The sequence below is a fragment of the Phlebotomus papatasi genome, chromosome 3, assembly GCF_024763615.1.
Source record: "Phlebotomus papatasi isolate M1 chromosome 3, Ppap_2.1, whole genome shotgun sequence".
Lineage (NCBI taxonomy): Eukaryota > Metazoa > Arthropoda > Insecta > Diptera > Psychodidae > Phlebotomus > Phlebotomus papatasi.
Window position 1 is genome coordinate 18436640 of NC_077224.1, and position 16572 is coordinate 18453211.

At 35.9% G+C, this 16572-nt stretch overlaps 1 protein-coding gene across 3 annotated transcripts in view; it reads right to left on the reverse strand.

Annotated features, from left to right (window-relative positions):
• LOC129806809 (tyrosine-protein phosphatase Lar) overlaps positions 1 to 16572 on the reverse strand; it is a 284034-nt gene that overhangs the window by 5833 nt on the left and 261629 nt on the right. For all 3 annotated transcript variants that reach the window (XM_055855583.1, XM_055855585.1, XM_055855584.1), the window contains 3 exons: positions 11415 to 12320; positions 7808 to 8300; positions 2348 to 3324 (listed from right to left, as the gene is read on the reverse strand). In XM_055855583.1, coding sequence (XP_055711558.1) covers positions 2348 to 3324; positions 7808 to 8300; positions 11415 to 12320 — 2376 coding nt within the window. The remainder of the gene's footprint in view (positions 1 to 2347; positions 3325 to 7807; positions 8301 to 11414; positions 12321 to 16572) is intronic.

Here is a 16572-nt window from a genome sequence, read left to right on the forward strand (position 1 = left end):
CGGCTAGCCTGAAATGGGGTTAGCCTGGCCACCTAATTCAGGCTTCCTCACTAAGGGGATAGCCTGGCTTCCTAATTCAGGCTTCCCCACCCCATTAAGAGGCCAGTCTGAAAAGATGTCAGCCTGGCTTCTTAATTCAGGCTTTCCCATTAAGGTGTTAGCCAGAAATAACGTTAACCTGGCTTGCTAATTCAGGCTTCTCCATTAAGAGGCCAGTCTGTAAAGAGACTAAACTGGCTTCCTAAATCAAACTTCCTCATTAAGGGGTTAGCCTGAAATAAGGCTATCCTGTGGCTTCTTAATTCAGGCTTTCCCATTAAGGGGTTAGCCTGAAATAGGGTTAGGCTGGCTTGCTAATTCAGGCTTCCCCATTAAGAGGTCAGTCTGAAAAAAGGCTAGCCTGGCTTCCTAATTCAGGCTTACCCATTAAGGGGCTAGCCTGAAATAGGTTTAGCCTGGCTTCCTAATTGAGGCTTCCTCCTTAAGGGGCTAGCCTGGCTTCCTAATTCAGGTTTCCCTTTAAGGTGCTAGTCTAGTATTTCCTAAATGAGCAGCAAAATTGTATATTTCTTTGCTTTGATTTTTTGGGCAGAATCACATTGACAGTAAAATGCTCAGCGTATTTCTTTAATTTACGCATTTTCATTGAAATTCTTACGCAAATTCTTGATTACGGTATTACCTTATCTCATACTCGGTGGCTCTAGGTGAAAATAAAAAATAAAAGAAAATTGAAGAAATAAAACGAAATAAGATAAACGGCGAGCAAAAACAAAAACTGTATGATTAATTTCTCTTACAACTTTTTTTGCTCACTGTTTATCGAATTTTCGTTTTATTTCCTCAATTTTCTTATATTATTTTCACCTAGTGCCACCGAGTATGAGATAAGGTAATACGGTAATCAAGAATTTGCGTTAGAATTGCAATGAAAATGCGTAAATTAACGAAATATGGTGAGGCTACGGCGAGCATTTTATTGTCAATGTGATTCTGCCCTTATAACAAATTGAAGACTGCTAACTGGAATTCTGCTAACATACGAAATATTTCGGTATTCGAACACGAAATCACATTCCCTTGCGAAAATGTCAAAAATTTAAATATTCATCTGTGCTATCATTGAATCTTCGAAAGTATCTTGATGAAAAGATAAATATTTACCTATTCTATACAAAATGTGGTGTTGATGTTCGAAGAACTCAAAATTAATTTCGAATTTTCTATCTAAATCTAAATCCGAAAATTAAAGTGCTCATAGCCAAAGTATGTTTCTCTAAAAGTGTCTTGGCTAAAAGGGGGTCATTTCTCCATTGATACAAAATGTCGTTGATGTTCGAATAATTCAAACTCAATTTCGAATTTTCAAACTAAGTTTTCGCATAAGCAGATTCCCAGCAACGATAGAGTTCCCTGTTCGACATGCCGCGACGGTAGCGGCCTCTCAAATGTTCAGAAAGTGGAGGCCACCAAGGAGAACTATTGCATTAACCGCGTTGGTTTTTTTCCACGCCACCGCCGTAAGGATTTACATTAAAGCGAACCCTGTTCCGAACACCTTTGTTGAACAGTGTTCAAACAGGGAGTTTTCGATATTGGGTTTATGAAATACGAAAGTAAGAAAATAATTAAAAGTTACTCTGTGATTTTAAGGAGAATTATTATAGGGCAGAAAATAGGAATATTATGAGGTTCCCCAACAAACAAAATAGCTGTAGCTGCCTTGACGAACCAGGATTTGACAAGTAATTTTAATACTTATAAAAGGCTGATTAAAAGAATTTTCTGGTGAAATTCCTGTAGAAGATCTTAATCTCCGTAAGGATGCGTTACATGGAGAATTTTACAAAATACAAAATTTCTTAAATTCGACTTTCGAAGACGATTTTCGAATGCCTTTTTCCTTGGGTGAAATCCTGGCTGTGAGCTTTTGAAATCTGAATTTTAAAACCACTTTTCAAATGCCTTTTCCTTTGAAAAAGCGACATCTATGATTAGATCGATTCTTTCCTGTTGACAATTTTTCGAAAACAAAAACATAAAGAACTCTGGAGACCATATTTTTCACTCGTTTGCGATAAATTTGGATTCATTTGAAAGGCCTTCGAATTTAGAATCTGCAGGGTTCAGATTTGTTCTGAAAATTTCAAAAGACTCCGAATTTTTGCCAAAAAAAATCGGTTGACAAAAATTCGGAGTCTTTTGATTTGAAAAGAACAAGTTCTCTGGCGAACACCGGAAGAGCTGAAATTGCATACACTTCCGCCAGATATATAATCCTTTTGAAGGTATAGTCCAGTTTGAAAATGTTCTTCGGTACCTAAGAAAAAAACTTTTTAGAACTCACCTGAAGAGGTCCCTGAGTAGCAACGTAAGCATTGTGTTTCCTGTATCCATCGCAGTAATTGGCATTGATGTAGTCCGATCCCTGACTATCCATCGTCTGCAGAATGACTCGACTGTGATCGTATGCCGTGACATTGGCATAGCGATTCTTTGACTTATTCACTTCCAAATTGGAATGATCCCATGTGAATTGCTGACCAGGTTCGATACTCTCGTACTCCTGGGAAAATTTGAGATTGTCTGATGCTTTGAGGCGTTCGATGTGATTGGCAAATTCCGTGATGGGAATCGGTGGATGACTGATCATTCCGGGAGTTTGGAAGTTCAATCTTCTCATGTCAACTGGATCCGATGGAGCTGGTCCAGCACCCAAATCCGCTGCCATCAGAGGACGTGTAACAGCAGCTTGATCGGGTGTCTTGCAGGATTGCCTGCGACGCTTCACGAAGTAGATGACGACAAAGATGAAGCAGATGAGAAGAGCAGCAATAATTGGTCCAACCACCCAAAACATTCCGGGTTCATTGGAATTTTTATTGACTGACACCTCAGGATCAAAGGGAATATTGGGCAGAGGTCGATTTGGTGGTTCTCCTGGTGGTGCTTCTCGCATGTCCAAGGCCAGAAATTCAGAAAATGGACTGGACGTGTAGAGATGCTTCTGAGGCGTATCGACAACAGCCCTCACGAAAATCCGATATCTCTTGCCGCGCTCCAATTTCTTATTCGTGAAATTGTGATAAATCTCACCGGAACCCAGGTGAAAGGTGTATGGAATGTTTCTCTGGGGGAATTTTGCTGCAATATAGGGTGCATTGGTACGTTCAATACGACGTCCCGGCAGCATGTCCTCCGTGAGAAATTGATCTGGATTCTTGTGCAAATTTGACTTATCTTCCGGCACCACAATCAGATAGTAATGGGATATTGGACCATATTCCTCCGAAGCCTGTGGGAGAATCACCTGTATCTCCTCACCTGAAAAATCAGTGAAAGAGAAAAAAAACCGGGACTCTTTTTATTCCCTCGAGTTCATTATCGACATTTTCATGAATAAATTTCACATCTTTTTTTTTCCTTTTGCTTCCAATGGAATTACACATTTGGAGATTTTTTGTACCAAACGTGGACAAAATATGTTCAATAATAGACAATTTTAGAAGACAAAATAAGCTTAAGGGTAGCTGAGATGGCTGGAATTTTTCATGGCAACTCTGAAATGCTTGCAAAATTCATTGTAAATTGAATTTTGGGGATAAAAAAATTAAATAAAGAATTATTTCATGAATTGAGGTTATGTAATCTCAAAAAAGTTTTTCCTCAGCATCTGTTTTTTTTTTTTATTTTTGAAATTTCACAAAATGCAGCTCATTCAAGTTGCATTAGACTGCTCCATTGATAAGGGAAAAATGAGTTTTCCATTTTTACTGTAACCTGAAATTGCTAGGTTAAACCAAACATAACCTAACATTTTACCAGAATGTTCTCACCAAACGGAAAAACTGGGCGTGTTGGGTCTTACAGTAGAGTCCCGCTATAGGCCATCGCTCTATAGTCCACAATTTATCGACCGTTGATTTCAAAACACTAATTTTAAGTGAGGTTATGTTTTTTAGTAGGCAACATGAAATGTTGTCATAATTATTTTAATATTTTTGGCAAACTTTATTGAGTAAGTTGTGATAATTGTGATCCATAATGAAGAGAGCGAGGACAAGTACCACAATCGCTAAGAAAGTCGAAGCCCTCGAAAAATCTCAATACTAAAAGTCGTTGATAATTTAAAAAAAAATAACATGAACTATACAGAGGTGTGCAAGAAACCGTTGAAACCGAATTAACGTCAAAATAAGTTTGTTATAGTAGCGTTTTGACCATTGACGTACATGTTTCATTTGACGTTAATTCGGTTTCAACGGTTTCTTGCACACCTCTGAACTATAGTGTGATCCAAGTGTCAAATCTGGAACCAAATATGGACTATAGCGAGACTCTACTGTATTTTCTTATTTAACTACAGTAGAACCCCGCTATAGGCCACATTTGGTTCCAGATTTGACATTTGAGTCGCACTATAGTTCATGTCATTTTTTAAAATTATCAACGACTTTTATTATTGAAATTGCTCGACGACTTCCACTTTCTTTGCGATTGTGGTACTTGTCCTCACTCTCTTCATTATGGATCACAATTGAGGGGCTCAGAATGAAAAATGAACATCAAAAGTGCTAGAAAGAGAATTGGATGGAAATTTTGTCAGCGAGAAAATTGAACATTTTTGTGTGTGTTAGTGAGTCTGTACATTCCCTTCTCTACCGTTGAGCTATACGATTAGTTGCCTCGTTAAGGCGATCCAGCACGATCAAAGGGGTAGAAAAAAACACACCGTGGGGAAATACTTGTGCTTTGCACCCTTCGCACTATGAAAGAGTGAAAAGGATGGGGACAGATCGTCAGTTAAATCAGCATTTGTCGTAACTTCCTTTTGACAACTTTTCAGGATACGAAATTTTCAGTTCAGCTTTATTTTTCTTAAAAATGAGCCCCGAATGCGATACTTTTGAGTCAAAACAATAGAGGTGGCACTAATAAACTGTAAATTAAATCGACAAAATCTTTATAAAATTATTTAAAAGCTGCAATATTGAGAAATATGTTAGAAGAAACACAATAATATTTTATCGTAACTTCCATAATTTATAAAGCCGTAACTTCCATGTATGGAGATCTTGGAAGTTACGACAATTTTCTAAAATGCATTATACCAATTTGAATTATTCTAGTGATAATAAGCGCCTTTATTTAACTAAATTAGTCAATTAAACTGTGGTCCCTGGCCCTAAAAGCTTTTATTTCATAAGTTTTATTGAATAAATTTTGTGCGCCACGTCGCTTGTTTTGTTTTGAATTAATGACAGATGGGTAGGGATTTTTTCTCACTTCTTCTCGCAAATATTGAATTAAAATGATTTGATGTTACACTATTCGCACTGTCTTTGGATATTTGGAAGAGTTTGTGAACGTTTTAATGAGAAATATTAGATTTTTGCTGCAAATTACAAGCCACGCAAACGAGCAAAATAAGTTACGGCAAATGCTGATTACTGAAAATTTTGTATGGAAATTTGTCGTAACTTCCCCAAAAATGGAAGTTACGTCAAATTCTGATAATTTTTTCTTAATTAAGGGCACTTACGATAGTTTTTGTTTAAAATAATTTTTATTGTGCTTATAAAAGTTTCTTTTTCACAAGTGCGTTTAATAAACACAATTACGCCGATTCTAAATATGTATATATCTCAAAATCGCAAAAATGAAGTTACGATAAATGCTGATTTAACTGACGAGATGTCTTTTTGCATTCATTCTAAAAATAGATCGAAATCAATTCTTTAAATTTCACTTTCAGCTTGCGGTCAATATTTTTAATATTTTGCATTTTCTCGCTTTTTACAATTTTCCCAAATCAAAGGTGATCGTAGTTTTTATGCCACATTTTAAAAAATCGTTGAAAATCATAATAATTGTATATTAATGCGAATTTCACCAATTTTTAGGTAAAACGTTGCCCTACAAAATATATTTTTTTTATATTTGTAAAATATTTATTCCTTAATATTTATTTTAATACTCGTATTTATTTATCCAAAAGTATTTCCAAATATTTTTTCTTTCTTCTTTTATTTTATAAAAAACACCCAAAAGAAACAAATTAATAATAATAATAATAAAAAAAAAATAATAAAAATATATTTTATTTTTTTCACGGACGCCTGGAAATATTGAGAAATTCTCAGTTTGCATAATCTTATCAAAAATATTTCCTTCATGAACTTTGCCAAAAATTATTTTTCTATTATCTTGAGTGAAAATGTTTTTTTTTATGTTGGTAAATTTATTTTCCCAACGAAAAACGTATTTTGATATTTTGAGTTGTTTTTTATGGGTGTCCTAATACTAGAAAATATTAAAAAGATTTTCCAGATTTTCATATTTTCTTGAGGATTTTGCATTAAATTTCCTCAAGAAAATGCCAATTTTTATAAAATTTTCTGTTCTCCGCCACTTTAGCCAGGAGTCTAATACTCATAACCAAAAATCTTAATGGAAAAAATCACATTTTTATGCATAATTTCGATTTGTTTTGTAAAATATCTTGATAATAATGCTAATAGATTTTACAACACAGGACCATTTAAAACAATTTAAAATCAAAATTTTCATTCGCTTAAATGTATTTTAAGTATTTTTGATGTAATTATAAAGCCCTAAAACCTATCCTTCAATGCTTCATAACGCGTGATATTTTAAAATGTTAAAAATATTTTGGATTGAGCTAAAGACCCGCAAATATTCATCAAGAAAATTATTTGAAATTTAAATTATTTACACTAATTTACTACAAACTCCATTTTTTTTATATAGTGTGACAATCTAAGAAAACAATTTGCCACTTAGAATTTAAATCGAGAGAGAAAATGAAGGAAAATATTATCAAAATCGACGCAGTGTCAAACTTTTCGTGCAACACTTTGAAAAAATAACTTTGCATAACTTTCTGTGAAGCGAAAAAAAAGCAAGAACCAAACTAACTAAAATGCTCTTTTTCGCTGGAACTTTGTAAAAAAAATGAGTAAAAATGATGCTAATGCCGCTAATGCACTATCAAAGGAAATATTATCCGCCTCAGTCCAAGCTAGGGTAAGTGTGCCAAATTTCGGCATAGTTACATGTAAGCGCCAAAGTCTCAAATTTGAAATGTAATATTTTTAATACAAATTGATTTTTTTCATTCCTTTTTGTTAAGGAATGTTGCATGGAAACTTGTTAACAATTTATCGTCTTTATTTTCTCTAAAATCATTCTTAGTACATTTTAAAATTAATAAAAATATAAACATGGCTTTGGTCCCTTATTTCGGCCACCTTTATTGTCATAGTTCCTAGCTCTTCGGGATTTCTTTCAATGTCTGTTTCACGTCATCTCGTTTGCCGAAATTACATTTTCTGTTTTTCTTTTGAATTGTATAATCTCTAGAATATATAAAACCTAAAACTTCAAGGAAATTCGAGGAATAAAACAGGTGGCCGGAATTGCAAGCTGGCCGGAATTTGGCACACTTACCATATTCGAAATCGAAAATTTCGATATTCGAAATTGAGGTTCCCAAAATCGATTTCACCGCCTCTAGTGTCAGTCATACGAAATTTTAATGTACTGAAAAGTTATAGCACTCTATGATTATGCACAAATTTAAATTTTTCCTTCAAAAAAAAATTAATTAATCTTAAAATTCTGCCCCGAGACCTAAGAAAAAAATGCATTAGAAAATTGCCCATGAATTAATGGAGCAACCGAAAGATGCTCCAATTTCCAATTACCATCGATTTGAGACCCCCTAGAGATCAGTGGGAATTTATAACGTTTGGGACTAAATCAAATAAAGTCTCTGCACACTCACCATTGACGACACCGTAGAAGTCAGGCTTAACCATGGGCTGGGGGGCTGCCATTTGGGTGGTGACGGTGATTTTGGTGGGTGGCTTGTAGGAATAGTCGGCCGGAATGGCGCTCACATTGACACTGTAGGTGGTGAATGGGGAGAGCTCATTAATCGTGTGCGACTTGACGTGGTGCTTGAGGATAATCTCCCTCTTGGGCACTATTTGTGTCTGTGTGATACCCTGCGAGTCCACAAACTCCTTGATGGCATCGAAAGAGATTTTGTAGCTAGTGGGATTGAGTCGAATTGGTGGTGACCAGCTCAGAGTCATTGAATGTGTACTAACATCCTGAGCACGGAGATTCAATGGGACATCCTCAGGCTTCACCTTTACCGTCACTTTCTCACTCAATCGCCCCAGGCCAGACTTGAATCTGGCCGCAATTGCAATTGCATACTGAGCATACTTCTCAAGATTTATCAAATCAGCCGACTCTGTTAGTCCCAGGACCTGCAGTGAAGCATTTTCTCATTTGTACAAAGAGTAGAAATAATTGAAGCAGATTGTAGAAATGAAAAGGGTAAATCATCGAGTCCTACTCTGAGAGAAATCCGAAAAAGTCACAAGAACATTCCGAAAATGTTAATTTTATCCTGCAATATTGATCCAAAATCGGTGTAAATATTACCCTTTTTAGGTGTATTGGGGGTTAAAGTTACCCTTTTTCATGTTAATTTTGCCCTTAAAAAGGTGTAAAATTAACATTAAAAAATGTTGATATATTTTTACACCTAAAAAGTGTTAAATTTATGAGAAAAAAAAAAGTTAATCGCACCCTCTTTTTTTCTCAGTGTACGGCAACTAGACAGGCTACACTTTTCCTATATTTTTATAACTTTCTGCTAATTTCGTTTAATTTAAAATTTTTAGTAAAGGACAAAGGGGTGATTCATATTGAGGAATCATTGTCAATTCGCCGCGCGAAACCCAAGAAACGCCAAAGATGCAGCGCGAATAGCGCGAAGAATGAAAAACTAGAAATCCTTGTAAATAAAACTTGAAATGAGTTAGAGGAGTTAGGTAAAATAATAATTGGGATTCTTATAAAATATCATGATTTTTATCAAGAATTTATTGCAGAGAATTCGAATTAATTTGGAAGGGGAACTCGGGGAATGAGACATCTGAAGAACGTATACGAAGCCCATCCAAAACCCGAGAAACCCTTGAGAAACGAACGAGGTACATGAGATATCCACGAGGAACTCGAATAACGCATGGAATACCCAAGAAACCCACGAGGAACCCATGAAGAAAGCCCGGGAAATCCGAGCAGTTCACGAGGAACGAACGGGGAGCATGAGGAATCCACGTGGAACCCGACAAACGAACGGGGAACCCTATGAACCCACGAGGACCTCATGAAAAAAAAACGTGAAACCCACTCAACTCAACTGGTGATGGGTGAGAGAGCTTCAAAGGTACAAGATCAGGAAGTAGTGTTTTATGTGAAATTGACAATTGTTCTCCTTCATACTTTGATGCCCTGAAGAAGATCCCATCCAGGATCGAAACGTCGGCTACAATAAAGTAAAATTGCAGAGCATAAATTAGACCGAAATCCCGCCTTTGACTATATTTAACTTTTAATTTTGAGTTTAACAGGTTTAATTTTTAAAATGCAGTGGAATTTTAATTATTTTTAATGAAATTTAAACACAAAAGTGGAAGCTCTCCTTTTCAAGGAATGCATTTACTCAATATTGATCAACAGTAAAAATCAAAATTTTAAAGAATAGTATTTTGATTAAGATTATTTTGAAAACATGCACAGTGCAGTGGTTAGACTTCTTAAAATAGATGGTACCCGTCAAAATCGGTACAGCCGAGCACAGCTTAAGAATAAAATGGATATAATTGTGCATAAGTCCTGCATAGTTCAAACAAAATTGAATCTAAATTTTTAACAGTTTTCTGAATGTTAATCGTTTTATGTTTAACAGCTGTGCGTGTTTTCAGCACAATATAAACCGTTTTATGCTTCAGCTATGCAGATTTCATGCATAATATTTGAAACGTACCAGTTTTATACACAATCTTAACCATCTCATACTTCAGCTGTGCGTATTTTCAGCACAATTTTCATTTAATATTTTAAAGTATTTTTAATTTCAACTCGAAATCTTGAAAGAATATAAGGACAAAATGCGTTTTAGAAGTCAACAAGGAATTTAAAGTGTTGTTTTTTATTTCAACACGAAATTTTGCAAAAATATAAGGGCAAAATGATTTTTGAGAGCCTTATGGGCGCTAAGAAAGCCTTTAGAACAATTGGAGACCCCAGGAAGTCAGGGAATTAAAAAAGCTTTATCTTTACTTTAACGCGAAATTTTGATAGATAAGGACGATAAGGACAAAATGCATTTTAAACTAGGACCACAAAACTAAAGGAGCGCCCTATAGAAAGTCTCGTGAAGAAATTAAAAGTTTTTTTTTTTAAATTTATTTTAACGTGAAATTTTGAAGAATTATAAGGACAAAAGGCATTGTAAGAAGTAGAGGGGCACTCCAGAAAGACTCGGAGTCTATTTTATTAAAATCATTTTTATTTCAACATGGAAAGAATAAAGGGTCAGGGTTTAGTTCTCTAAAAAAAGGAACATCGGCTCCCCTGGAGGCCCGCGCTCTGGGCGGACCGCCCCTCCCGCACTCCCTTAAGTTTTCGCAGTAAGTTATTTCGTGTTTTGACCTTGTTTTTAACATTACTGCAGTGGGTCTTGTATTATAAGAGTTCGATTGAGAGTTACTCCAAGGTACTTAGGCGTGAAATTGTGTTTCAGGAAATCTCTTTCCCATTTTACATTCAAGAGAGTCTTGGCCCATTTCCCCATAGCAAAAGAAAGCGGAATAGGAATAACAAGCGAAAAATTCCTCGGAATTTTCCAGTATTTTTCCTTGAAAAATTCCATAGGAAATTTCCATAATAGGATCCAAGGGAATTCCATGGAGAGCAATGATTCCAATGGAATTTCCGACTACAAATTCCGTGGAAAACTTAGTGGAATTTTAGCGTCAAATTCCGGAGAATTTTGCAATTTGAACGCTAGTTTTCCACTGGAATTTCCGCGGAATTTTGCTATGGGGTTGTGACGCAGATGGAAACAACTTTCCTCTGTTTTAGAGGGATTTGGCTTTAGTTGATTTTCCTTATAGAATTTTGAAAATTCCACAAGGCAGATCTCAAGCTGAGACTCCACGTCTTGAAACGTATTTTCCTTAACAGCTAGAGCCAAATTATCTGCGTACAAGTAGGCCTTGGAAGGAGACGGCAGTGGCTGATCATTTGTGTAAATATTAAACAATTTGGGAGCCAGAACACTACCTTTCGGTAGGCCATTATAGACAATGGTATTATAAAAATTGTAGTAATTGAATAAAATAGAATATGATCAAAGTCACGAGTTCGAATGTCCGCAAGTGATGCACTGCCTGCATTGCACATTTTTTTGTAAGATATATTCTTAGTAGGCATGAAAACAAAGAATAGCCTGTCTAGGATTTGCAGTAATCAACGATGACGACCAGAACTAAACCCTGTTGAAAAAAAAAGGATTTACAACTTACCTTAGTCTGCCATTCATCGAGGTCCTCAACAGCTGTCATGGTGTAGAAGATCTGGTAGCCTATCAGGCGTCCCCGAGATGGAACTGGCTCCCACCAGACTTCCACCGTTTGTTCAGAAGTGGCCACAGCCTGAACTGACATTGGTGCTCTGCCCATATCCCTCTCAGTCTCCACAATAACCTTCTCACTGAACGGCCCAGCACCTTGCCTCGTGTACGCCCTCACCCTGAACACATACTCCGTATTCTCTTCCAACCCCGTAAATACAACCTTGTACCCCGTTGTATTCCTCTCTGTGCCCAATCCGTGATCGATTTTCTTGTGAAATTGCACATCGTACCGACTAATCTGCCCATTGCGAGTCTCCCTGTGAGGCGGATCCCAAGAGATGCACACAATGTCAGGTGTCTGGAAACGCACAGTGATATTCGTTGGAGGGCCATTGGGAGCTCCCTCTGGTGTCGTATAATACTTCACAGCCTCCTGACCAATCCCAATATGATTCATCCCAGCTATTCTAAACTCATACTCAACCCCACGTTCCAAATCATTGAACCTCTTCGTATTGACATGAGCTCCCTGAATCACTTCTTCATTCAAAATATTATCTTTGACTCCCCACCTCAGTCGGTATCCCCTCAATTCCCCGTAAGTTTGTTTGGGGCGCTCCCATTCGAGCTCAATGGACACAGTTGGATCACGCAGAGCCTTGAGATTGACCACTGGACGCGTTGGAACTCCACCAGGAGTCTTCACATTAATTGGCAAACTCCTGTCTCCATCTCCTTTGCGCGTTAGAGCAGCCACTTGGACGGAGTATCTTGTATCTGGCTGAAGTCCTGTCACATTGTACTCCAGACCCTCAACAACGTCAAATTTCAAGGGTTCATTCAGGAAGCCCTTGCCCTAAAAATAGACCAGTTAAAAATTGTTACAAGATGTCCCCGGATTTGACTTTCGGATCCGAAAAAAAGAGTCAGAAGTCTAGTATTTATTTAAAATTCGATAAAAATGTTCTACCACATGATATTTATCTTCTTCTTTAATTAGCCACGCCCAGAACAGTTTAGACCACGCCCCTTCAAGGGCAATAACCGATTAAAATGGTCATTTAAGTTTTTAACCCATTCAGTCAATGTACCAGAAATACTTGAAATAGGATAGACTAAGTACATTTCGCTACCTTAAGGTTTGATACCTTTAAATTTCGTGTGCAGATGCTTTTAAGCATTGTCTCTCTATTGAACCAGGAAACTTCTCGGGAGTTTTTGGGTAGGGTACAGTAACCACTTATCGCCATGTTTAGGAAAAAGAGGAATTAATTTAATTATAATTTTTGAACCCTTATTACAAGATAACTCAAATTTGACACAAAACTACTTAGATGTATTGGCTCTAGATTCGTGAAAACAATAGTCCTAGAATTTAACCTTGGACTACTCAAAAAACTGATTTTATTAACAATGCAAAAATAACCACTTCGTTGCCACTTTTTACCACTTTTCGCTAGTTCTGTAACCACTTCTCGCTACTCACTTGGAAATGCTCAAACTCAATTATTTTGGGCAATATTATGCAAAGATTACATTCAGTATTTCTCTTGCCGCATGATCACCCTATTATTACTCATTTTAAATGATTTTTCTTCGCTTTTATTTGACAAATCAAACTATTGGACTTTTGCATAAAGTAAACAATCCAGATTTGACAACTGAGAATCTACGAAGTGAAGTTAGCGTCGCCTATTGAAAAGATATGGCGACAGGTGGTAAACTCATTCCAAAGTATTACCACTTTTCGCCATGCCTCATTTTCATATAAATATAATATAATATAAAATGAAATATTAATTGACAAAATACTAATTTTATCTATTCCACAAGTGTAATTAAATATAAATTGACAAATTATTTATCCAAAAAGATACATTTTGCTTAATGAAAATTTGATGACATTTAGTATATTGGATGAGAAATATTGGATTCGATGCACTTGCTTAAAATATTATTCTAAAAAATGCTCAAAATAGTAAATTAAAATCGAGTAATTACTCTTTTTCGGCTCTATACGTAGCAGCAGTAAAAATACAAGTAACTTTGCGGTTCATTTATTTCATAAATCTCGAAAAATAGCGATTTCAAATTAAGTGGCTAAAAGTGGGGCACGGGCGAGAAGTGGTGATTCCACCTTATCTGGTTGAAAAATTACATTTTCTGCAACAATGCACGTTTCAGTACTTTTCGCCACTTTGTAAACACTTTTTCGCAATTGTGTAAGCACTTTTTCGCCACCTGTTTTTAAGTGAATATTAAGAAACAGCAGCTTTCGATAAACTTCAAAAATACACGAAACAGTACTTTTTCATATTTAACACCGATATTGGACAATTATTAGAGTATTTCAAATGATTTTCCGCATTTTTTATTTGAAAGAAAAGTTAATCGAAAATCACGTCTGTTTCGACTGTAATCCGCGAGGTGCGCCACTTGTAAAACGCCTGGAAAAATGAGTGGCGAAAAGTATACTTAGACACAGGGGGGTGACATTAGCTCTGAAAAATGTGACCGATTTTAGTGTACATTTTTCCCTGTTTTCGTACACATTTCACGAGATATCTCCAAAACTACGTAGGTTGCCAATTTGGGGTTTTCGGTTGCCTCTTCGTTATTAAATTGGCTTTTATTTTGTATTAGTATTTTTTGCTAATTCATTTTACAATGACAGAAAACAGCTAATAATCTGAAAAGTTTTTTCGGCACGCTAGGAACATATGGGAAACATAGGAACTGTCATGCCTCTGCTTAGACAGCTGAAAAAAGTAAGCCCTATTTCACCTTTCACAACATCCGAATTTCTTTAATTTTTTTTTGTAGAATATTATTAAAAATTATATTACAACACAGCTTAGTTAATAACTGATTGGCTTTCAGTGAAAAAATATCAAATACTGTACAGAAAAAAAAACATAAAATAATGCATAACAATTTTTCTTAGCGTTGACAGATTTCTTATGAACTCCATACTTTTTTCGTACTTGTTCATCTTATTGAGAATTTATTTTAATCACTTTCAAATAATCTAATGGGTAAAGAACCTGATATGATTTTCTTATTCATAAGACTAAAATACCAGATTTAATACTCATTTCGTAGTTCCATGAACTCCAAATTCTCTTTAAATATGATTTTAATTTAGGTGGCGAAAATGGGCTTACTGGCGAAAAAGTACTGATGTCTACGCAAAATCGTAGAGAATATCCGCACCCATTTCTCTATTGGGTATTTGCATTATTGCAGTTTTTTTGTGCGATCTGAGCGACCTGTTTTTTTTCCCTCTCATTTTTTTTGTATCCAGTCCAATTAGAAAGCCTCTCCAGTGTACACCATCAAAGTGATCAAGTGCTAAAATAAAGTCTTTGTGCAGAAAAATCTCAAGTCTTTTTTCTTGTCTCAGTGACACCTAATGCTCACAAAGAGTGTAAGGGCCTCGACAGACCTGATTATTAGCCAAGAGACGGCTTAGCGTAATTATATTAGAAATAGCGGTTAAAGTGCATTTCCATAATTTTCCACTAAGTCGTCTCTCGGCTTAAGTCGTAAGTGTGTCTAGGGCATAAGGGCAAGGACAGTTTTAGTTGTGATTAAACAGTGAGTGGAAGCAGCGAGTCAGGTGGATTTCATCAATTGGAATCATCGAGGACGCTCTGGGAATCTCTCAGTGGAATTACACGTGGAGGAGCTACAATTTGGGCCCCCCTTTTTTGTGGACTTGGAAGGGCAACATTTGGCCTCCAAGCCGCATTCGGAGTATTCTATTAATCCCTTTTCTTCTGATATAATTACAGGTAACAACTGACTCTATCCTAGATTGTTCATATTTTGGAATTAGTTTCATACAGATTAAAAGATGATTTTTTTGAAAAAAAAAAAAAAAAACTATCTATAATGGGGGCGCGGGGAACCCTTGTCAAACACGCGTCTTAACGGTCAGTGAATTTAAATTCTGTACATTAAATAATTACAAACTCATTTGATTGAGATAGAATAACGATTTAAGAACACGAATTAGCAATCAGAATTCAAATCAGGAAAGAGGATGGAGGTCAATTTTAAGAAATTCGACGGGATGTCGTATTTTCCGTTCGGCATTTTGAGCAAAAATTTTGCAAGACTTTCCGCGAAGTGAGAAAAGTACAACAAAATGTATTTCCATCGCTATCAAACTATTTTTTCGAAGTAATTGAGAGACCAAAGTAACGAAAAATCCATTCCTGACAGAAATTCGGACACCAATTGTGCAGAAATAAATGATCAGAAATCGTCTATTTTTTGATTAATATAGTAATCGATGGGTACGAATGGGTTAATGAAATTAGGATTTCAAGGAAAATCCACAAAGAACCTTTCACTATATTTTAAAACATTTTAAATATTTATAAAAAAAAGTAAGTAAAACAAATAGAAAGAGATGGCAAAGCGTTCCAACTTTGTGGAATGCTCGAATTCACGAGATAGAATTCACCGTGAATTACTTTTTTTGCATGATTTTTTGGTATTACTGATCTACTAGAGATCAAATTGATTCATATATCACAAAAGCATTTGAAAATCAAAACATCGGTACTTAACCGATGAAGACCGATTCAGCCGGGTTAGAAATTTCAATACCTTTCCAAAAAATCCAAATTTAACCAAATCGGTTGAAAAATGGGCCCCCAAAGTGGTTGACCTTTGACCTTCAATAATTAAAAATGGCGAATTTTTCGGTAATCGGTATGTTTGGGCGAAATGTTCGCCTGGACTAGCTCTAAATCATGTCCAGAAATCATTGAAAAAGCTTTTGCCAATTTTGAGAAAAACCGAAAAAACATTTTTTTAGGAAATTTTAATTATAGGAGATGAAAAATTATTCACAATCGGTACTTAACCGATTCATTACCGATGAAGACCGATGCTGCCAGGTTCGCAATTTCAATACCTTTCCAGAAAATTCAAATTTAACCAAATCGGTTAAAAAATTGCCCTCCGAAATGGTTAACCTTTGACGAAATGTTCGCCTGGACTAGCTCTAAAACTTATTCAAAAATCATTGAAAAAGCTTGGGCCAATTTTGAGAAAAACAAAAAAAAAACATGGTTTTGGAGGGGTTAGTGGGGGGA